This window comes from Aedes albopictus, chromosome 1 (assembly GCF_035046485.1).
Source record: "Aedes albopictus strain Foshan chromosome 1, AalbF5, whole genome shotgun sequence".
Classification (NCBI taxonomy): domain Eukaryota; kingdom Metazoa; phylum Arthropoda; class Insecta; order Diptera; family Culicidae; genus Aedes; species Aedes albopictus.
Window position 1 is genome coordinate 58,924,457 of NC_085136.1, and position 24,127 is coordinate 58,948,583.

At 40.0% G+C, this 24,127-nt stretch overlaps 1 protein-coding gene across 1 annotated transcript in view; it reads left to right on the forward strand.

Moving 5' to 3' along the window:
* Window positions 1-8,731: 8,731 nt before the first annotated feature.
* The window catches only part of LOC109427523 (homeobox protein B-H1), a 202,926-nt gene continuing 187,530 nt past the window's right edge, over window positions 8,732-24,127 (forward strand). Inside the window, exon 1 of the mRNA XM_062844603.1 lies at window positions 8,732-9,311. Coding sequence (XP_062700587.1) covers window positions 9,068-9,311 — 244 coding nt within the window. The 5' untranslated portion in view covers window positions 8,732-9,067. The remainder of the gene's footprint in view (window positions 9,312-24,127) is intronic.

A 24,127-nucleotide genomic window follows, 5' to 3' on the forward strand; every position in this document is an offset into this window, starting at 1 on the left:
ATCAACCATATCGAATTCTGCAGCCAAAGAGTTGGACGCCAGAATGATATCGTCTACATAGAGGACGCTGCTGTAGAGTTGAATATTTTCCACATACTTAGACGTGTAGACACACCTATCGTGATTTCCAGCTTCACCATAAACTTGTGGAACCGCTCATTCCAGCTCCGAGGTGCCAGTTTCAATCCGTACAGCGATTTGTTGAGTTAGTAGACTTTTTTCTCCCTCTCAAATCCTAGCGGTTGCTTCAACAAAACCGTTTCCTACAGGTCCCCGTTCAAGAAAACGCCGTTTTTATATCCATTTGGTTTAGATGCAATTTCCGCTGGAGAGCAACAGATAGCAACGTTCGATATGTGCTCATCCGAACACCCATAGCGTTGGTTTATTGGTAGTTCAATTCGTACCATTGGGTACATCTCTTTGCAACTAGCCGCGCTTTGTATCTGCTCACCGTATTTCCATTCTTTTTCAGTGATTTGAGTTCGTCGTTAACCGCCATTCGTCTCTTGGTTCTTCGTTCCACCGATGATTTCCGGGAGATTCTGGATGTAGCTTTCGGCATTCAATGCATACGCTTCATACAGGTGATAGTCGGAAAACTTTTCGGGCTGCTTCCGCCTCCTGTCAGTCTGTCGTACTGCTAGGATTCTTTCGCTTCCTCGATTTAATCCTCACACACAGGGTATGAAAAAACGGATCACGCCGAAAAACAAACGCTTTGTCCTAAGCGGTGCATGTCGGTAACAAAGCCGCTCCGCAACAAACGCATGTCAGGCGATGAGAGCAATAAAACAAACATCGCTTGCCGTGCGTGTGCCGATATTCCGGTTTTTCTGCTGAAATTTTCAACCCACATCATTGAATTCATAAACATTTGGACGAATTAAGACTCTTGCAAACCTCAGAGTCGAGTTTCAGTTGTAAAACAATGCGAAAATCACGATGTGAATAGAACGAGACAAATATTCCTACCGTTTTTGTTGTGAACAAAGTCGGAAGCGATTTTGTCATTATCTGCTAACGAAAAAACAAAGCGTTGTTGCCGTGCCTTCTTTGTTGCCTATTTTTCGCTTGCGGTGCCACATTCTGCGTACACTGCTCACACAGCATTTCAGCAATTTTAAAACTTCATATTCTTACAACGTTTGATTGCTATCATATTCATGCATGCAACAGAAACACGTGTTTGATTAACAAATTGAGAAAAGAAATCCAAGTGCTCCGGTGCGAATTGAACCCACGGCTCCCAATTCGATAGATGGGTGCTTCTTTTCTCCAAGCTACGAAGCCACTTGCATATCTCCATCCCCTGAAGGCAAACTTGATTCAACTAATGCACATGGTTTGTTCCCTTTTACAATCCAAATCTTCTTCGGATGGAATTCGAATGGAACATCAACACGTCTCTGTTGTGTGCAATGTGCATAAATGTCAGAGCGAGATGTAGTAGGCTAAATATGCTATGTTACCATCAGAGTAAGCTGATTATTATTATTCAATAAATCTGTCACTTATATTTTACCACTGAAGCAAGAAGACGTGTTTCATTTAGCACTCCTACATACATTGGCAGACGAGGATGATTTTTGGATTTCGACCAGGACAAAATAGCTGTGAAGCATCTGAAACCAAAGAGTTCCTGTGAAGTCTGACGAAGCCAAGGACGAAGCTTACTGTAAGATGCGGTCATCACAATAAGTGTGGAAGGAAAAAATCTACTGTAATTATTATTTCACGTAAGCTAAAATGTCCTTGTGAACATCCATCACTCCAAATATCCAAGCAAGTGTGTTGATTGTCACGCCCAGGCTTGCGTCCAGGAAGACGGACAGAATTTGATTCCTTGTCCGTGAACTTGAAGTGAATGTTGATTTCCAGTCCGCAAACCATAACCCAGGATAACGAAGGGAATCGAAAATTCCAGCCCGTACACCTGGTACTCTAGCGTAGAGAATGTAGAATTCCAGTCCGCAATTGAAACCCAGGATAACGAAGGAAATGATGAATTCTAGTCCGCACATAAAACCCAGAATAACGAAGGGAACCAAGAATTCCGGTCCGTACATCTGGTACGTAAGCGAAGAGCATGCTGAATTCTAGTCCGCAAAGAAACACAAGTCAAAAGACCAAATGTATAAGAATAAATATTATGTATTTCATATACCTACATGCTGCAAAAGTGGAGATGAATTGTTTGGAAATTTTCGTTAGTTGTCATGGCGACATTCGCATATTGAATTCGGTACTAAAAGTAGGAAAGGAAAAACTGCTCACTTGATGAAATTCAAACAATTAACACACCGGCGCTAACGGACAACGTAGATTGGAAAATGATGAAATAATTGAAATTTTTAACTTTTCTGCCACAGACAATTTTCCAAGGCTGAAATAGATTTAAAACAACGGTCTGGGCTAGGATGATTTTATTTATTTTCGTGAATTAACTTAAAGCTAATTCTTCACACGGCTGAAAAGATTTTATTAACAAATCGATTGCGTTTTCTGGAATTTCCAAGAGAACAAATCTCAGTGATCACATAGACTTGATGAATAAAAAAAAATAAAAAAAACTACTGCTATGTCGATGGCTCCTTCAATATCGAGATGTAGATAGTAATGTGCATTAGTAGTTAAATGATGCGATGATCGAACACTGTATACCACTATGAAACGACTGTTTACGTGCATTGAATTGCTGCAGGAACACTATATGTACTTCACAAATAAAACAAAAATAGATAACCATTTGCACTTGAATATCCAGCCCGAAAACTGTGATTGTTGCGAATTGATCAACCTACTAATTTTGGAACCAAATATTTAATTATGACTAAAAAAAATGAATTCTTGATGTAATCTAGTGCTGCACTCTACAGAAGTTTGAATTGACTAGCATACTAGAGGTCGTAGAGATATGGCAGAATGGACCGCTGACTCAATCTAATGAATAAACAGAAATATGAAATGTCTATGGGAATCACAGGTGAAACCCAAAACGTGCATCAACCGATTAAGGCCATCATTGCGAACACATGATCAAATTGTAGACGTTTTCATCCTTCGATAGAAAAAAGAAGCAATAAGTATTACTTTGTAGTATTATCTCACAGGATTGTATTGTCTTTTAATATTTAATTTTTAGCCATTCTTTCCAGAAGAGAAGTTATCACTTTGATAGAGAGGATGTTATAATACGAGCACGGAAATTGTATATTCTAATATTCAAATTTAATCGATTTTCTTCTGCTAATTCAGGCCAAACATGTCTAAAGGTCCAATCTGCAGAAGAGAGGCTCTCTTTGGTTGCCCTCTCTTTCGTTAATATCTCAGCTGTTTATTTGTATTATGATTGTCTCCTTGCATTGAACGATGATCAAAACAATCGTCTTTTGAATTGTACTGCAAAAATAGTTAAAAAGTGTACCATTACATTGCAATAATTGAAAGAGAAAGTGAACATAGAGAGCCTCTCAAATGCAGATAGGACCTATTGAAATGTTTGGCCTGAATTAGCTGTATTTCTAGTCCATGCAATTTCACATTAACTTAAAATTGTAATAAAACGGAGGAGAGATGTACACAGTAGGCTAAATATGCTATGTTACGATGTTACCATCAGAGTAAGCTGAGTATTATTAGTCAATAAATTTGTCACTTATATTTTACCACCGAAGCAAGAAGACGTGTTTCATTTAAGCTGTTAGTACACAAGGTCAAATATTTGTCCAAAAAGAAACCAATGCTCAAACATCTTGTTTGACTCGATCGAATTTTCGTTAGTGTCAAACTGATTATGTTTCTTGAGTTCTTTCTTGTCAAATATTTGACCCTGTGTACAATTGGCCTTAGCACTCCTATACGAAAGAGAAATTCTTTTTGAAATTGTTGCAAGCTTCGACCACTGCCACGCAAAAAAAATCCGTTCCGATATACGTGCACTAATATGGGACACGCTTGTATGGAAAAAATAAATCCTCGCTCCAGTCGACTTTTTGGATTCCATTCAGGTCCCATATGAACTGTACAAAATTTCAGCGCAATCGGTGGAACTATAATTTAGCGCAAGCGGTTCAAAGTTTGCATAGGATTTACTATGGGGAAAGTTACACTTTCAAACAAAAAATCCCAGAGGTCGCCCTTTGTCTTTTTAATTCAAATCGATCAACGCTTCATGTAGAAAAATCATTAATGAAACTTTCCTTCGAAAACCGCAAAACGATTGGATGCTTGTGGAAAAAGTTATTGATTTATTACCGATTAGTGATCCAACGAACGGCTTTTTGTTTTGTTTTAACAGCAGCACTGCTGCTGCCGTTGTTGCATGGGATGGCGGGAGGCATCACCACCCCCAGAAACAGCAGCAGCCAAGGCAGCAGCTACAGTGCTGCTAATAAAACAAAACAAAAAGCCGTTCGTTGGATCACTAATCGGTAATAAATAACTTTTTCCACAAGCATCCAATCGTTTTGCGGTCTTCGAAGGAAAGTTTCATAAATGATAAATCTACAAGAAGCGTTGATCGATTTGAATCAGTGAATCAAAATTCAACCATCGCGCAACAATAATGACAATGTCGCAACCTGTATTTGTTGCGACAAACAAACCCATGCGACATAAGTTTGTCCCAACTTGAAAATAATGGGATTAACATCGTACACCACGAGTTTAGAGATTTTTAAGCCTTGCATTGCGATTTTCGAACGGTAACTTCGAGTCGGTAAACATTGCAGCTCTGGTGAAGCTCTATCATCAAACAGTTTCGACTTAGGGTTAGCAATAATTGATTATTCACGAGTTGAAAAGTACGCAACAAATTCAGCTTCCGTTTTGTCTGCAACAAAAAATTTCGAGATAATGTCATTATCTGTTACCAGTAGGGATAAAGAGTAATCGTCGCACCTTCTTTGTTGCTTGTTTTGTGCCTCTTTTGTCTGACAATTCTCTTCACTGATTTGAATTAAGGAGACAAGGGGCGACCTCTGGGATTTTTTGTTTAAAAGTGTAACTTTTCCCATAGTAAATCCTATGAAAACAGTTCAAAGCTTGCGCTAAATTATAGTTTCACCGATTGCGCTGAAATTTTGCACATTTCATATGGGACCTAAATGGAATCCAAAAAGTCGACTGGAGCGAGAATTTTATGTTTGTCCCATACTAACGTGCACTCCCAGTCACGGCAACGAGAACAAACGAAAACTATGCATAGCAACAATAACAACAATAAGAAATGTACACTGTGAACTAGATTTCACGTTTTCTTGAATGCCCATATTGACAGCTGGAACTAGTGCCAGTTCACGGTGTACCGTCTACCCCCGTTGGTTAGAACGACACCTCATGCAAACCAACGGGGTTCATTTTTAGTTTGAACTTCTAGCAACCCTGTAGGCGACGGAAAAACACACTGCTGGCAGCCTTATTTGATGTTTTGTTTTGATTCTGCGTTCCGTTTCACCCCGTTCCATTACCAGAATGACGTTTGAACCATTTTTAATTTGAACGATGTGCAGATTAGCGGGGGTCAAATTAAAAAGTGTTCAGATTAGATGTGGTCAAACCAACGGGGGTAGACGGTATATTTGCCTGTTCTCATATTTGCGTTTGTTTGTTCACGTTTATCAGAGCGGTTTTTTTTTCGCGTGTGTCTATCCAATGCTCTCAGGGGACGGAGATGGCCAAGTGGCTCCGTAGCATGGAGGAAAGAAGCACCCGTCTAGCAATTTGGGAGTCGTGGTTTTGATCACCGGAGCACACGTTCTTTTTTGCACAATTTAAATCCCAATTTGTTCATAAAACACGTGTTTCTGTTGCGTGCATGAATGTCAGAGAAATCAAACATTGTAATATTCACACGGCTTGGTTAGCCAATGCGAAAACGGAGAAATTGGCACTTCATTTACTTCTTCGGACGCCCTTGCTTCTTCTTCTATTTAACTTCCGGCTAATTCCTATTCCAGGAAATTCCTAGGAAACAAGATGGTAACTTGGGTTTCGATTCTTCCACCAAGACGTTTCGTGAAACGATAACTTTCCGCTCCTCTAAATCCCACAATCTGTAGCCGCTGAAATAACACATCTTGCTTTGGTCATCCAGCTTGCTTCTCTTCTCCTTCGGGATGTGCGTGAACGCCCTGTTGGTGATTCCTGCAATGCTGACGTGGAATTTCGGTTGATCACGTATACAGCAGCGTACACCGCTTCGTTTCACATGTGCCGTTTGAATACAGAGTTGACCGATTTCGCTCCATAACGCGTGGTTTACATGAAGCAAGTGACTTGATTCAAGTCAAACGAAAATACCCAATTGATTGCGCATTGAACATGTAAACATCTCAGTTGAGCAACTGACTTGACTTGAACGAAAGTTGAACTTTTCCGTTCAAGTCAAACGAAATCATCTCACTTGCTCCGTCTGAACCGCGATTCATGTGAGTTGAATTCAAGTCATCTGTCAAAATGAGCTGAACTCAATTCAGTTTGCTTACGCACTGCACGAATTGAACAATGTAAACACTTGCTTCAACTGAGATTCCTTCAAGAGCATGCAAGTGAACACCCAAGTCATTTGATCAGTCTAAACACGTCATTCCATTAGATTGAACATGTTTGAAATGTTTGCAACTTAGATGGTCGTTTCAATTAAACAGTCTAAACCAGGCATGAGCTCAATGGCATTCTGACATGCAGAGTAAGCTCGATGATCTTGACAATCGCTCCTCAGCGACAGGTCGCACTACCCAAGTCAACAAGACCAAATCGTTGGATGGGAATATGGTCAACCCTTCCAGCTACCATCCTACCATACGGATCTCTAGCAAACACCAGCTTTGCAGGATTGTTGTCCGGCGTTCTCACAAGTCACAACGCGCCCTGCCCATCGTATCCATCCAACTTTTGCCAGCACCCATTATGCTGGGTTCTTCGTACAGCGAGCTCGTGGTTCATTCTTCGCCGCCACACACCGTACTCCTGCACACTGAAGATCTATAATCAAAGGTAATTTGGCGAACCCGGGATATCTCTATAGTGTTTCTAAATGACATTTAAAATAGCAAGAGCTTCATGAAACCCAGCAGATTATGTAATGCTATTATTTATGGCAAAAACACACGAAATTATTCGTTTAGATTTGAAGGAATTCATTATAGAACAGTTTGGACGATCTGGAATGACCCACATTTCCATAATAATATCTAGTAGACTTCGGTTTGGCCCAGTAACCGCGGTTGATTATCTAACGTTATTCAGTATAGCAGATATGGTAACTATTTCGAGTGTAGACCTGAAGTTCAGAGTTCTAAGGTAGTTTGACTAACCCGAAATATCACTATAGTGTCTCTAAATGACATTTGATATTTCAAGAGCTTCACGGATCCCAGCAGATTATGCAATGCTATTGGCAAAAACACATGAAGTTTTTCTTATAGATTTGAAGCACTTCATTATATGACAGTTTTGTGAGTATCAGATGTATCCGCTTCTTTATTTTGGTTAATCAATTTACCATCCTCCTCTTCTTGGCGTAACGTCCTCACTGGGACAAAGCCTGCTTCTCAGCTTAGTGTTCTATGAGCACTTCCTCAGTTATTAACTGAGAGCTTCCTCTGCCAATGACCATTTTTGCATGTGTATATCGTGTGGCAGGCACGAAGATACTCTATGCCCAAGGAAGTCAAGGAAATTTCCTTTACGAAAAGATCCTGGACCGACCGGGAATCGAACCCGTCACCCTCAGCATGGTCATGCTGAATACCCGTGCGTTTACCGCCTCGGCTATATGGGCCAATTTACCATCCATGACTGTTATAAAAAATATAGATTAGAGCTTACGCATGGTCAGTATTTCATTGAACTCGCACAACATGAAGAATTATTTTATTGCAAAAAGTGAGAGCAATAATCGATAAGAAACGCCCACGATTGGATGAATCAGTTGATTGGTGCAATACCGAATTTATTCGATTCCAAGTGGTAAACTTTGAACAAGAGAAAAAAAACCGGAAAACAGGAAGGAAGCAACAAATCGTGGGGGTGTTCCGCATAACACCTCCGCACCGGGAGCTAACTGATCGCGCCTCTCGCGATCAAGACCTAGATCAAATTTATGTAAAGCACAGCACCATCCTCCGGGTACGTTAAAATAAGTAAGTACGTAGTGTACCGACCGATGTGTGAGTGAGCGGGGGCTCGCGATATGTTTTCCTTCCGAAATGCGAGCCCCGAACCGGACCGCGTCTAAACTATTAATATTTCAATTAATAATTATATTCAAATACATGAAGCCTGGCAACGGAGCTGGGGCCGGCCAGGGGGTAATCTTCTTTGGTGCCGGGGATCTGCCTGCAATCTACGGTTCGATCTCGATCTCGATCGATCCACTGACTGGCGCAGCGCAACGGAGCAACGCGCGGCGGACGTGCTCTCCGGTTATTGTTTTTTATTGTTTGCGTGGTGTCTTCTGTGTGGTTCGTCCGTCTGTCCAAGTTCTGGCCCCGGGGTCCGGTTCTCCATTCTGGTGCGCCGTGCGTTGTTGGTCGATTGTCTCTCCGGCTCGAATTCGAACGGCTCGAGAAATCTCACGGACGAGGTTTTTCGCGATCGTCGGCGCGCGAAATTTTGCTTTGGCGGATTTTCGAGGACACGAGTGTTGTTACCGCCGGATAAGGCCGGTAAGGATCTAGTCTGAACAGTTGGTAACCGTCTCTAGTAGATTCGTTGGAAGCCGGTAGAAACGATCAGTGACGAGATCGAGGTTTTCCATTTCCAGGAAGTGATACGCAGTGAATTTCCATTCCAATCAAGTAGTCCTTGATTATCATGATCGGTGCAGTTGAGTCACTCTCGATTGATCAATAGTAATCACCAGTAAAAGCGAAAAGAGTTGAGCAAAAAGCTCACGAAAGAAATTGATCATTAGAAAAAAAAATAGTGTGGTTGGTTATGTAAGGCGCATTTGAGGGTGCGCCGCTAAAGTGCGATAATTATTCGATACTGCAGTGTACCTAGAGTGGAGTAGATCAAGTGCTAGATCAAGTGAGAGTTGGGGAGATAACAACGCAGCAACATGAATATATTGACCAACGGAGGGCCGTTCGATGGTGGAGATGGGGTTGATCAGAGTGGAGTTAATTGGTTGCGCAAAATAGTGGCGCCCCTGTCGGCGTCCTCGGCGTCACCTTTGCCATCCTTGCAGGCTGGTATCATGTCACAGTACCATAACAGCAGTGCTGGCAGCAATAACAGCAGAGGAGGTAATAACCACGGCAGTCACATTGAGGTGGGACCAGAAATTGACCACAGGAGATTGGGTAAGTGCGGTGCAGAGATGCCAGATAATTATTGTTTCTATTTTATTTCAGAAATGTATCATACTTGTATGACAATAAATTAGAACAAATGCTCAGATAGTTATCAAATTAATGGGCTGGGAACAAGAATCTTTTAATGGCAAGAAAAAAGAACATTTATAGTTATTTATGTCACGAGTTGCAAAAAGTTGATTTTTTCAGCACGAGTCGTACATTTATCCAACGTGGCTTGCTTCGGCAAACGGCAAACATCCAATTGATTTTTTATACGACATTGACTTCATTTTTGCAACTGCAGATGTTGAGTTCGGTGCCATCGACTTGCCCAACTTGATGCTAAAATCAGAGGGTGTTGCTACTGGATGAGTATCTGCCATAACGAAGCGATCGATGATGTCTTCGATGTAGGCTTGTTGATCCAACCATAGGTTCCCATTTTCATGCTTCGTCGTGATACTGATGCCAAGACAATATTGCGCCACGCCTAAGTCATTCATCCTGTAACCGATGTTGTAGATAAGACTTCAGCTTCTTCTACAGCTTTCGATCATTGGCGTAACTAGGATTTTTTCCTGGAGGGGGCCCAGGGGGGGCCTGACTTGAGATGAATTTTAAGCGGGATGGGCGCCCGATAAGTGAATATGCAAATCAGTATTGTAGTTTTGAGTAATCAAAATGACTGTTTCAGATTTGTTCATAGTTTTGTAAACTATATGAGTACGAACAATTCCTCCAAGATTTTTTTTTTCATAGCTTAATTCAGTGATTCCATCTTGGCTTCTTCCAGAATTTCAATCAAGAATTCATCTAGGGATTCCACTAGACATTTTTTCGGGGATTTGTCCTGGGATATCTATAGAGGTCCCTCCAGTAATTGTTCCAGTGCTTTTTTAGAAGTTTCCTTCAGGAATTTCTTCAGAGATCCTTTAAGGTATTTTTGCAGGTATTCAGAGATTTCTACAGGGATATCTCCATATATGCCTTCCAAAATTCCACTAGAGATTACTCCAATAATTACATCTGGAATGATTCGAAGTATTTCTGCAGGAATGTATTCCAGAAATTCTTTTAGAAAAATTTACTTAGAGATTCTTAAAAAAACACTCCAAGAATTGCTTGAAAAATTTGTACAAAAAACCTTTAGGGATCCTAGTTTTTTTTATGTGTATTAACGAGATTTTTAGCCCTAGGCTAGTTCATCTCGGGGCCCACGCTTTATTTCCCTTCCGAAGGAAGAAGTCACATTTTGCGAGTTTGTCGGGAGTGGGATTCGATCCCTCGGCGTGATAGTCAAGTGTTCTAACCATCCCACCATGTCCGCTCCACTAGGGATCCTAGTATTCCCTCAACAATTACTGCAGCCATTGATTTCTTCATTTTTTTTATCCAGGAATATTCCTACAAAAAATCTTCCAGGTATTCGCTAAGAAAGCTCTCCTGAGATTCCATAAAGAGTTCCTAATGGGGCTTGCTTCCGGGATTCCTCATCGGGTTTCTTCAGAAATTACTTCAAGAGTTCCTCCAGGGATTCACCGGAAATTTCTTCTGTTATTCTTACAAAAACGAATTCCGAGATTATTTTAAACATTTCTAGAAGAACTCTTATTGGGATTCCATCAGAAACTCCCGCAGGAATTAATCCAGGATTTCAGGATTTCCTCAGGAATTTCAGCGGTTTCTTCAGTATTTCCCCTGAGAATTCTTCAGAAAATCCTTCTGGAATTCCCTCAGAAATCGAACTTTGTATTTCATCAGGAATGAATCTTGAGATTCCTCCAGGAACTCCTTCGGAAATTCCTCCCGGATTTTTTTTTTCAAGAATTAATCCAGGTATTTCTCCTGGCATGCCTCTAGGATTTCATTCAGGCATTTCTCCAGAGACTTCTGCAAGAGTTCTACCAAGAATTTCTGCAGGTATTACCCCAGGTATTTCCTCAGGAATTACTCCAGGAATTTATTCAAGTTTGGATCCAGGAATTCTTCCATGAATTCCTTCGAAAATTCTTCCAGGAATTTCTTCTCTAAGGTTTCCTCTACACATTCCTCCAGGATTTATTTCATGGATCCCTCCAGGAATTCCACCGATGATTCCTGCAGTAATTCCTCCAGAAAATCCTCCTGGAACTCCACCAGAAATTCCTTTCTGAATTCCTCTAAAAATTTCTCCTTGAATTCCTTCAGAAATTTCTCCATGGATTCCTTCCAGAATTCCTCTAGAGATTCTTCCAGGAATTCAGTCAGGGATTCTCAAGATATTCATTTAGGGGTTCCTTCTGCAGATCTTCCATGAATAGTTCCACGGATTTTCCTCAAGATTTCCTATAGAGATTTGTCCAGGAATTCCTCCTGAGGTTCTCCCAGAAATTGTTTCAGGGATTCCTCCAGTTTTTTTTGCAAGAATTCCCCCAGGAATTCTTCCAAGTAATTCTCTAGAAATTCCTCTAAGGATGCCTCCAGGAATTCCTCAAGAGGTTACTTAAGTATTACCCCAAGAATCCCTTCAGAAAGTCCTCCAGGAATTGATCCAGGAACTCCCATAGGAATTCCTTTAGAAATTACTGCCGCAATTCCTTCAGGAATTCCTCCTGGAATTCCTCCAAAAATTCCTCTGGGAATTCCTCTAGAAATTTCTCTTGGATTTTCTTCAGAAATTTCTCTTGGAATTTCTTTAGAAATTCCTCCATTAACTGCTTCCAGAACTTCTCTCGAGATTCCTCCAGGAATTCATTCAAAAATTCTTCCAGGGATAGTTCCAAGGAATTTCCACAAAAAATCCTTTACAGATTAATCCAGGAATTCTTCCTGGGATTCCGCAAGGAATTTATCCAGAACTTCCTGCAGGAATTTGTCCAGAACTTTCCAGGCATTCCTCCTGAGGTCTCTCCAGAAATTGCTTCAGGGATTCCTCCAGGGATTTTTCAAAGAATTTTCCCAGGGATTCTTCCAAGAATTTCTCTAGAAATTTCTCTAAGGATTCCTCTAGGAATTTTTCGAGAAGTTTCTTTAGAAAATTCTCCAGGGAGTTTCTCCATGGACTCATCTCAGCATTTCTCCAGCAATTCATCTAGAGATTGCTTCGGGAGTTCTCCTAAAAACTCTAAACTCCACTAGATTGCTCCCAGAATTCTTTTGAAAACTCCACCAGGTACTCATCTAGAAATGTATCCAGAGATTACTCCAGGCATTAGTCCAGGAATTTCTCCAGGGATTTTTCAAGGCAATTCCCCAGGGTATCCTCCAGGGATTTCTTAAGGAATTTCTCGAGAGATTCCTCCAGGAATTGATACAGGCATGTCTCCAGGAATTTATCCAGGAGTTACTCCAGGCATTCCTCCAGAAGTTCCTCCAGAGATTTCTATAGGGATTCCTCCAGGCATTAATCCAGGATTCCTTCAGAAATTATTACCGCAATTTCTCCAAGAATTTATCTAGATAATCCTCCACGGATTCATTTAGAAATTACCCCAAGAATTCCTCTCGGAGTTTATCCAAGAAATATCCCAATAGTTCTTCCTGGGATTCCTGAATGATTTCCTTCTGAGATATCTCTAGGAATTCCTTCAAATATTTTTTCAGGAATCCTCCAGGAAATCCTCAAGGGATTCTTTTAAAAATTTCCCCACAAATTCTTTCTGGAATTTATTCAAGAATTATTCCAGGTATTCCTCCTGGGATTCTTCCAGGATTTCATCCAGGCATTTTTCCAGGGACTCCTCTAGGAGTTTTACCACGAATTTCACCAAAAATTACCCCAGGTATTTCTTCAGGAATACTTTCGGTAATTTATTCAGGAACGGATCCAGGAATTTCTTCGGAAATTCGTACAGCAATTCCTTCAGGAATTGTTCCGGGAATTCCTCCAGAAATCCTTACAGGGTTTCCCCCAAGAATTAATCCAGGAATTTAGTCTCCGAGGTTTCCTCTACACATTCCTCCAGGAATTATTTCATGGATTCCTCCAGAAATTCCTCCGATGATTTCTCCAGTAATTCTTCCAGAAATTCCTTCTGAAATTGCTCCTGTAAGTCCTCCAGAAATTCCTCTGGAAATTTCTCCTGGAACTCCATTAGAAATTCCTTTCAGAATTCCTCTAGGAATTTCTCTATGAATATATTCAGAAATTTCTCCATAGATTCCTTCCAGAATTCCTCTAGAGATTCTTCCGGGAATTCATTGAACGATTCCTCAAAGAATTGATTAAAGGACTCCTCCTGGAATTAATCCATGAATAGTTCCATGGAATTTACCCAAGATTTCCTATAAAGATTTGTCCAGAAATTCCTCCTGAAATTCCACCTGAAACTTGTCCGGAAGTTCCTCCAGGAATCCCTCCTAAGGTTCTTCCAGAGTTTCAGAGATTTCTCCAGGGTTCTTTCCAAGAATATCTCTAGGGATTCTTTCAAGAATTTTTGTAGAAATTTCTCTAAGAAATTTTGCGGGAATTCCTTATGAGGTTTCTTCAGAAATACTCCAGGAATTCCTTCAGAAAGTCCTTCAGGAATTCATATAGGAATTCCTTCAGAAATTCCTCTGGGAATTCCTCAGAAATTACTACCGCAGTGTCTCCTGGGGCTTTTCAAGAAATTCCACCAAGATTTACCGTAGGTATTTCTTCAGAAATTCCTACAGGAATTTCTTCAAAATTGATCCAGGAATTTCTTTGGAAATTCCTACAGCATTCCTCCAGGAATTTCTGCAGGAAATCCTTTAGAGATTGCTTCCAATATTCTTTCAGGAGATTCTTCAGGAAATTCTATAGGAATTTTTCCAAGGGATTCCTCCGGAAATTCCTTCAGGTTTCCTCTAGGAATAAATCCATGAATTTCAACTTTAGGGATTCCTCTATAAATCCGTCCAGGAGTTATTTCACGGGTTCTTCTAGAAATTCCACCAGGAATTCCTCCAAGAATATACCAGAAATTCCTGCAGGGATTCCTCTAAGGATTCTTCCGTGAGATTCCTCCAAGAATTCCTCCAGAAATTCCTCTGGGAATTCTTCTAGAAGTTTATCTTGGAATTTCATCAGAAATTTCTCTAATGCTCCAGGCATTACTCCAGGAACTTCTCCAGGGATGCCTCCTTCAGAAATGTATCCATTAACTTTGGAGCCAATGGCTGAAAGTCTCTTTAAAAAAGACAAATCAATCAATCAATCCATTAACTTTTCCAAGGAATCCGCCAGGAATTTGTCCAAAAAATTTTCTAGGATTTCCTCCAGAAATCCATCTTGGAATTGCTGAGAAAATTTGCTTATGATTTCACAAAAAAAAATGTGCCTATGATGCTTCGTTCTATGATTTTTCAAAGTAGGTGGTGTCTGTGGAAAATGTTTGATTTTCACTGGAGTTTTCCGGAAAATTAGGCAACCCTGATTTTTTTCAATTTAGTTTTTCAAATATATATGATCCCTACCTTATTTCATTAACCTTCAGAAACTTCATACCAATTTGTACGATAATAAAAAAATCCCCTAATGCTCCAGGCATTAGTCCAGGAACTTTTCCAGAGATTCCGCATGGAATTTTTCCAGAAGGTTATTCAGCGGTTAGTTAAAAAAATTCAGTATTCCGTTCATAATGTTTTTCAGGGATTCACCCCAGGGCTTTTTCAGGATTACTTGTAGATTTTTTGAATAATTTGAAGGATTTCTAGAGGAATTCCTCCAGCGATTTGTATTGAAATTCTTTTAGATAATTTTAGAGGGACATAGAAGCCAAAAAAATCTCCAAGAAGTCATCCAGGAATTCTTTCACAATTATCTCATGAATACCAAGTCTTTTACAAGTCCAATCATGAATACCTTCAAACTTACGATTACATCTTGCAGCACCAGCTTTTAAATATATTAAAACTTCCTCAATGACCATTTGAATTTGTGCGTTGTTTGATAGACGCAAAAATACCCCTGGCCCACGAAATAAAAGAAATTAATAGTGTCCGACTAGAAATCACCTCAGGCATAGTTTTAATGAATACACTCGCGTTTACGCTTCAGCTACGTACATCTATTCTCACTAGGAATTCACAAACTTTGCTGGAATTCCATTGCAAATTCAACCAGAGTTTTTTTTCCCACATGATACTTGATTTTCATAAAGAAGCACTTAACCATATTTTGCAGTAATGCTGCTAGAAAATTCAAAGATTCTTAAAGATACCCATCCAGGAATTCCTGGAAATTATCATTTAGATTTAATTTCTCAGCGATTTAAAAAAGAAGATGTACAAAGTATTGCTTGTCTCCAATAACTGTCAATTTAAACACATATTATGCCAAATAAATTTCTATTACTGTACGTGCAGTTGAATCCCGGAATTTTCGACTAGCGAAGTTGGGTTTTTCTCCAAATCCGTGCGTCGGACCCTACTTCGGTAGTGGTGCGCTGTATAGCTGTTTGCTATACAGCGCACCACTTCCGAAGTTAGGTCCGACGCACGGATTTGGAGAAAAATCCAACTTCGCTAGTCGAAAACTCTGATTTTCAACTAAATTGAGAATATAGATCTATGTTTGTCACCACGACAGTGGTTTTCAGATTTTTTCTAATTTCCATATATAAAGTCATGAAAAATTTCTGGGGGGGGCCTAGCGGATTTCGGGGGGGGGGGGGGGGCCTGGCCCCCCTGCCCCCCCCCCCCTTTAGTTACGCCAATGCTTTCGATCATTCGTGAATATAAGAAGATCTCAATTTCTTGATTTAGCTTTGGCTGACCAAGCCATGTGGGAAATTACACTGTTGAAAATGCTTTAACATCCATGTGCACAACAGAACACGTGCTCGATGAACAAATTGAGATTTGAAATTATGAAAAGAAATCCACGTACTCCGGTGAGACTCGAACTCACGACTCCCAATTCGCTAGACGGGCGCTTCTATTCCTTCAAGCTACGGAGTCACTCGACTATCTCCGTCGCCAGCAGGCCTAGAACTGAACTCGATTCCACAATCGCACATGGTTATCTTCTTTTCACAATCCAAACCCCCTTCGGATGGGATTAGATACCAATAAGTGATTGGGAGGCAGTGCCCGAAGCTCTCGACAATTAAAAATAACTTCCTCTCCCGCTTTGACATACATGTGCACAACAGACAATGTGTTAGATGTTCATCTAATCCAATGTGTTAGATGTTCATCTAATCTAATCGCTCATAATTGTAGGATATTAATTTTGTTTTTTTTTTTATCTCAAGATCTGGTTACTCAGTGAGTAACTTGGAGTAGCCTCGATGACACCACTGATTAGGCTATAGAAATTAGAAATATTTATTCACTACACAACCCTATTCTTGAAGCAGTTTCCAAAAGAGTTTAAAAAAAAATCCTACAAGTGCTACAAAAAATAAAGAAATAAAAAAGTTGTTCCAGAGGAAATGACTAAGAAATTACCAAAGAAATTGCAAAAAATCATTGTCGCTCAAATTTTCCACGGCATTTCCTAGGGATTTTCTGAATGGGTTTTTCGCAGGAATTCCTAAAAAATATGCTGAAGGATTAACGAAAGGAATTCTCAGAGAAAGTGCCTGAGGTGGTTTCGATTGAATTACCAATCGATTTTTCAAAGAAAATCACGAAGAAATTTTCGAATAAATTGCTGAATTAAATTACCTAAAATATTACAAACGAATTGCCAATTAAATTTTCGATAAAGTTTCTAAAGAACGACTTTTTGTGAAAATTTGTATCATTTGTCATCATTATGTTCGCAATAGAACATAACATGGCTAGTCTCTTTATGAATTGGAAGTTACAATCAAACAATAAAAAGAATCTTGTATTACACGTAATTTATACATCTTCAAGCTGTCTCCGGCAAACTTTTTCTTGCCTACTGCGTTTACTAACATTGCAAGTTCAAGTCTCCGTTAAAAATGTAGGTGGGTGAAATCTAACAGAACAAAACAAAGACGGCCGTAATCGGATATTCCGTTTGCGAGTAATGCGCGGTCCCACATCTGATTGTTTTCAAGCAACTAAATTTTAGAGTTCAACGCGTTGAGCCGTTGAACATTGAGTTTGAGATCAAAATTTCATGTAACTTGGTATTTTCGAAATACCAATTTCTGCCAAATTTTATATGAGTGATGGCCGCCAGACGAGGCGGAGACCATATGCAGCTTGGGCCAATTTCACTATTTAACATTTTAAATTAGATAAATTTCATATTTGGAGGTAGATTTCGACTGAGGTATCTGGACACCTGGGAGGATTTTCGGCGTGGTAGTCGCAATTGCAATCAAACGATCAGATATTCTCCTTCATTCGACGTTTCGATGTGTATTACATCTTCTTCAGGGAATTAGGAGCAGGGCGCAAAATTTTCGAGCAGACGAGTTGAAATTCACCGTGCGGCAATTTTCATTCATTTGCCTGCATATTCATATTCAGCTGCTCGATACTCGTTTATCAACTGAATGAAAGTCAATGAATATTTGTAAACATCTTACAAAGCGTTAAATTGCTGATAAAATGTTAACGTTTCGATTTCATTTAACGGTGCTTTACACAGATCTTTTCCCATTTGTTTGTTGTGGAGTGTTTTTGGAAGGAATCGTAGCTATAAGCGTAGGTAATTATGAAGATGTTTCTCGATCGGCTTCATATTCAATGACTACGAATTGACTGACTCTGTGAAGAGGGAGAGCGAAAATGAATTTATGTGTTTTGAATATTCAGTGCAGAATCATTCAAATTCGGTTGTTTTCAGTCAATGACTATGAAAATTTTGCACCCTGATTAGGAGTGTTAATCGCTTTCGTTTTGAAAGGCTTTGTGGAAGCATAATCCGTCCGAAAAACTATTCAAAAAAACGTTGGAATCGACTTCTTGAACATTAGTTATGTGTTGTTAGAAGTGCGAACCGAATTCGGCAAAAACATAACTAGTCTAGTCTAGTCTAGTCTAGTCTACACATACACAGCCATGAGCCATTCATTGAAAGAATCCTGGAAAATGATAGAATCGACTACTTCTACCATTTTTCTTGTCATTATCAATACTTGCAAGGCATCGGAGATGTATTACAAGTATTGAAGCGGCCAGGCCTACTGTGCAACGTTATTGAATACAATTGAACCGAACTATGGAACGGCGACATCTCGTCAGCCGTTCCGTATCGTATGTGTAATAAATGTGAAGCAAAAACGTTGGGAGTGACGTTGCTAAGAAAGTTAATGCCACTCCGTTGGGGCTCCTCTTCTTCCTGGGATGGGACAAAGGTATTTATGGTATTAACCCCTTATGTCCTGGCTCGAAAGCCTAGGTTTATGCGCCATTTCTCGCTCTCTGAAACGAGAAGAAAATATAATGATCCCTTTCCCGACTGGATTAAATACCCTGGATTATTAACCGACAAACTACTTAGAACCAGAACTGCGAGTCTATTATGGAAACGGTTAAAGTTTCCACAATTTTATCTGAAATTTAGTATATTTGGTAGGAATCCACAGCTACACCTAAATGGTATGGTATGGTATTTGTGCGTTGATCAATTAGAAAATTCACCTTTTACTGTACAATATTCTATTTTACGAACCGATTTTATGAATGAAAATTCTGCAGTAGGTGCCGTATCACCCAGTCAACCAGTAATCGTATAGGATGTTGAATAAGATGTTTAAGTGGAGGCGATATGTGTACATTTTACATGAGCCTGAATGGAGGCATGCATGTATATGGCAACACTTTATCATTTTATGCAACATCTTATACGATTACTGGTTGTCTGGGCAACATGCAGGGTACAATATCAACATCAGTGGTTTCATCAAATGGCTTGTTGGCAAAATTATTGTAAAAACCAAAACCAATATAAAATATGCTGCCATGAATCCCATGACTGCCCTATTTGCATAGGAATTCCAGCAATCATGCTCTTGATATTCGATTCGCGGCAGTATACAACACACTATTGACTTATGCGCATCACCATAAGTTCCGATTGATCGTGCGCAGGCGGCACCGCATTATATGTACAAGAAAAAAAAGCAACATCTACGCCATCTGCTGTTATTATCCTGCCGATTATTTTGCAATTGCGATAAATTTAACGGATCAAATCAGAACGAACTCACCAAATTAACTTGTTTGATGTAATGTCTCCCTTGGCATACGAAGCAATCGAGAAGTCCAGCACATTCCGCTCGTTCGATTCCTCCAGCGTGGTACGCAGTGGTGGAAATTGATCGCGAACGTGTGCTTACGCGCTACAAAAAAATGCCATCGCATCGCAAACCTTTGCTGTGCGATGGTGTTCGTACGTCTGTGGCTCACGATCGTACGACACGAACGCCGACGAGTGCATCGCATCTTTTGCAAGCGCGATGATTTTTTTATTTTAGAGGTTCGCGGCCGATATTTCTGTAATGAAATCAAATGTTGGTAAACTTTTTCGTCGATAACATTTATTGGAATGGTACCTGCCCAGTATAATCAAAAAACACCTAACTAATTACCTTTAAGTGTACAAAAAATGGCAACAAACCAAGTGTTCTACATTGTGATCCTTCTGGCGAACCAACTGCGATTCTGCTCGTTCGACATTTGTATTGTGTTGGTTCGTCGATCCGGGAAATCGTGAACCGTTCTCTCTTTTTGGGTTCGCGAGCGCGTGAGCAAAGATTGTGTTTGATGCGAACCAAAAAACACGTCAAGCGCATGATGCTTTCCACCACTGGTGGTACGCTTACGTTTGGTGGCGGCATGCTGCGGTGTAGGGAATCGCGCCACTTGGGCGGTGGCTTCTATTTTCGTCTGTTTTCCACTATAACTCAGTCAAATTTGAACCAATTGACACAATTTTTGGAATGCGATGAGATAGGTATAATATCTACCCGTGTACAACATTTGAAGTCAACTGGTTCAAAATTGACTGAGTTATAGTGGAAAACAGACGAATATAGAAGCCACCGCCCAAGTGGCGCGATACCGTATTACGCAGTGCTTCCGATCGGGCCACACTGGTGCTACTCGAAGACATCTGGAAGATCGCGGTCGGGCTTCCAGGAGTGATGTTCTAACGGACTTCCTCGGACGACAGCAGCTTGTGCAGCGAAATCTTGATGACAAGTAGATCCTGCTTTTCCTAGAGCTGCTGGGAGATCTGGTTGCGGAGGCGCTCGATTTCTTCCAGGCTTGGCGCTGTCTTTCGGCATTCAAGGATTTGTCACTGCCCATTTCCAATTTTCCAGACAAACAGCGGAAAGGCAGCTCACTCCGATACATTTTCTAAATAGCCGCTCCTTTTCCAACCGGTCATTTTCACTTCTCCTCATCAACACTCAAGAGGCAGCCTTATCTGCCTTGATGATGATGACATCCAGATCAATTACACTTGATTCAAATAATTGTTTGGCACACATTCAATTATCGATTTTCGATTTTTTCATTTCTTCAGCGAAAAAAATTGACAGGAAACACACGCAACAAAATTTTCCACATCCATTCTCTTCCATGGCACACTACGCTCCCGAATTCGGCAAAAACATAACTAGTGTTCAAGAAGTCGATTCCAGCGTTGATGTAGTTTTTCGGACGGATTATGCTTCCACAAAGCCAATGGTTTTATATTTTTCACATTGCAGCAGTAGGCCTTGACTTGGCCGGTTGGATTTTTCCTGCGTCTGACAGTTTTTTCTCGTTTCTGGAGTGAAAATTTTCAAGACTACGACGGTTGAATTTGGCGGATTTCTGGTGGCATCGGATTGTAGGCGATTGGTTTTGGTGTTTTCGAAGGTGGTAACTTAAGGATTTGCGGTCTTGGAGAAGGAGGAAATTTGAAGCTTCGTTCGTTTGCGGTTCCGTTCGTTAGCGGGTGGAGTTCGTTGAACTGTAGTCGGAGTTCGAAGCTAGTCAACTTCAAGTTTGTTTTTCAATTCTTTGGAGAAATTATCAAGAAGGAAATTTCAAGCTTCTTATCGATTATTGTTCGACGGTGGTTTGGATTCGTTGACCTGGGTTCGGAGTGTGAAGCAGCTGAACCTTCAAGCTTTTATCGAAGTTGTTTGGTGAAGTATACTTTTATTTTCAGTTTATTGTTATAATTTTTATTAGTTTTATTTTTTATTGTACTTCCTTTACTAATTTACCCCCGTCATTTTCCTATTATGGAAACTGACGGGAATGGAACAATGCCTGCGGAGAATTTGAATTCAAAGGAAAATTCTTCCAAACCTTTTCGTATGAAAACATATCCTTCAACATTTATTGGTCCTTTTGCTGTATATTTTCGGCAAAAGAAAAAACCAACAAATGTTTTGTTGATCTCTACAAACGATTCAAATCCGTAAAGGAAATTAAAAAAATTTCTTTGGATAAGTTGAGAATTATTTTTGGTCCTCGTGATGATGCCAACTCACTGTTTTTTATTTTCAATTTTTTATTCAAATTTTTCTAATTTTTAAATCCTGATGTTCGCGATTGGTGTATCAGTTTTGGTTGCGATTGTGATGACAAGAACGTTGGTGTGATCCAGTTAACCGGACCATTTAATAGTCCAAGGCAGAAAAGAAGGAAAAGAAAGTTCCGCAAACGTGGCTACACACTTAGATTCTTTTACAGTATTCGGTAATTTTTTACCGAAATCTCAACAGCTGAACGTTCGGTAATCCGTTCGGTAAACAAATCAGGTACCGAACGTCCGGTACTTTAATTTTCGATGAGTTGTCAAAAATTACCGTATTTCTCCGGTAATGCTAAATAGTAAATTACCGTAGAATTTCGGTAATTTTTTATTTATTTTCGCAGCGTTTTACAGATTTTCGGTAATGCTGGATATAAATAAGACATAACCTATAATTCCATTGTAATTTATTGTTATTTTTCATTCATATCTTTTTTCAAAACTTATAAGAATAAAACAATATCATATAACAGTTGGCAATATAATTGCTTCTAATTGTCCTCGATCGCTGCATTGGCTTCTAGCGTGAACGGTATTCAACGGAATGGTGTTGAAGCCGGATATCATTTGGAGATGCTGGAAGGCAAAGTTAATTATTTGCAGATATGATGGCCAGATCCGACATAATAATGCTTACTCCGTAACGGCGAATACGATGCTCTGTCCGATAACTTTTGATTTTTATTAACTTCGCACCTTTTATAAAGTAAACACCAACTTTTCACACAGAAGAAACTGAATTGGGTTTTTGATCTGCTAAGCTGCAACGTTTTGACACCATTGCTCAACGCTTCACAGTACTTCGGTAATGATGTGAACGATTAACCGGCTGTCCGGTACTTTATTTTACTGAAGACGGTATTTGTACAATTTTACAGTACGTACTGTAGTTTTTTTGACAGATGCTACTCAAATTACAAAAAGTTCGGTAGGAAAAGTACCGAAATCTTGTAAACAGTGCAATCTTTACCGAAATCCGGTTATTTTTTCACTTTACCGTATTTTTTCAGCAAAATAATTACCGAACTGCGAAATTGAATCTGAGTGTGTACGCAATGGCTGCGCAACTCCCGCTGGAGCTGGTTGGAACTCTGGTTGATGTGGCGATTCCAGTTCACTATCGAATTTTGGGAGCAAGACGCAGAGGCATTTCTGTGGTTGAAACAAGAAGGATCAAGCGTTTAGGTTGAGGTTGGTGTACCTGTGGCATGCTCCAGCTGCTATTCTTGGAGAAAACTATTGGAACGATTCGAACTGTCGTATGGGTGAGATTGTTCTTTTTTCTTCAACGTGTAGTACAAATGATTTATAAAGGTTAACTTCATAATCCCCCATACTCTCTCAGGTGTAATCAGGTAATTTATTTTAATTGTATTCCAATATTTTCCACTATATATCTTTACTTACGCTCTTTCGCAATATCATTCTGTTTTATAATATTCTAAAATTTTAATGTTCATATTGCTGGGTATACACACACGGGGAGGGGTAGCCTACGGGAGTTTTGTGAACTGATGACCGGACTTAAGTTCGTGGAGTAGCCAGTCTTTTGTCATGAGCTAGCAACTTTTTGTTGACTACCGAAGGAATTCAGCGATTTTAACTCACCCTGCTACAACAAACCAACAGGTAGATCATTCCCTTCCGGAATGATTCTGCAGCCATAGGTAATCCTTGCGATGTTGGTGGGTACACTTTTATCATCATCATCATCATCATCATCGGATTATGCTTCCACAAAGCCTTTCAAAACGAAAGCGATTAACACTCCTAATTCCCTGAAGAAGATGTAATACACATCGAAACGTCGGATGAAGGAGAATATCTGATCGTTTGATTGCAATTGCGACTGCCACGCCGAAAATCCTCCCAGGTGTCCAGATAAATTTCATATTAAATTCAAAGAAAATCAATGACAGTTTATATCATAGCGGCGGCTGACAATAGGATAAAAAATTACTGCAACTGTTACATTAGTCTTCCTTATCGTCTTAGGATACCACACACAATTTTTATTTCCAAGTTCATTCTGCTTACTTGTAACTGAATAAGACTTATGAGAATAATGAGAATAAGACCGACCACAAATCTAGAGAGAAATCTGTTCTCCTGGCACCTCTGGCTCAAAGCGCATAAGGGGCTGTCCATAAACCACGTGGTCATTTTTTTGGGACTTTTCAAACCCCCCCCCCCCCGCGTGGTCATTCATACATACAAAATTTTTTATTTGTCCATACAAAATGGTCATTGGCCGAACCCCCCCCCTTATGACCACGTGGTTTATGGACAGCCCTTAAGTTCAAACTAGAGATCGGTGTTTTCAGTATAAAAAAACTAATTTGCGCGAAAAAAAAAAAAACAAGTTCGCAATACATAAATTACCATTTGTACGCGGGGTCTCTCGCCTTTAACAAGC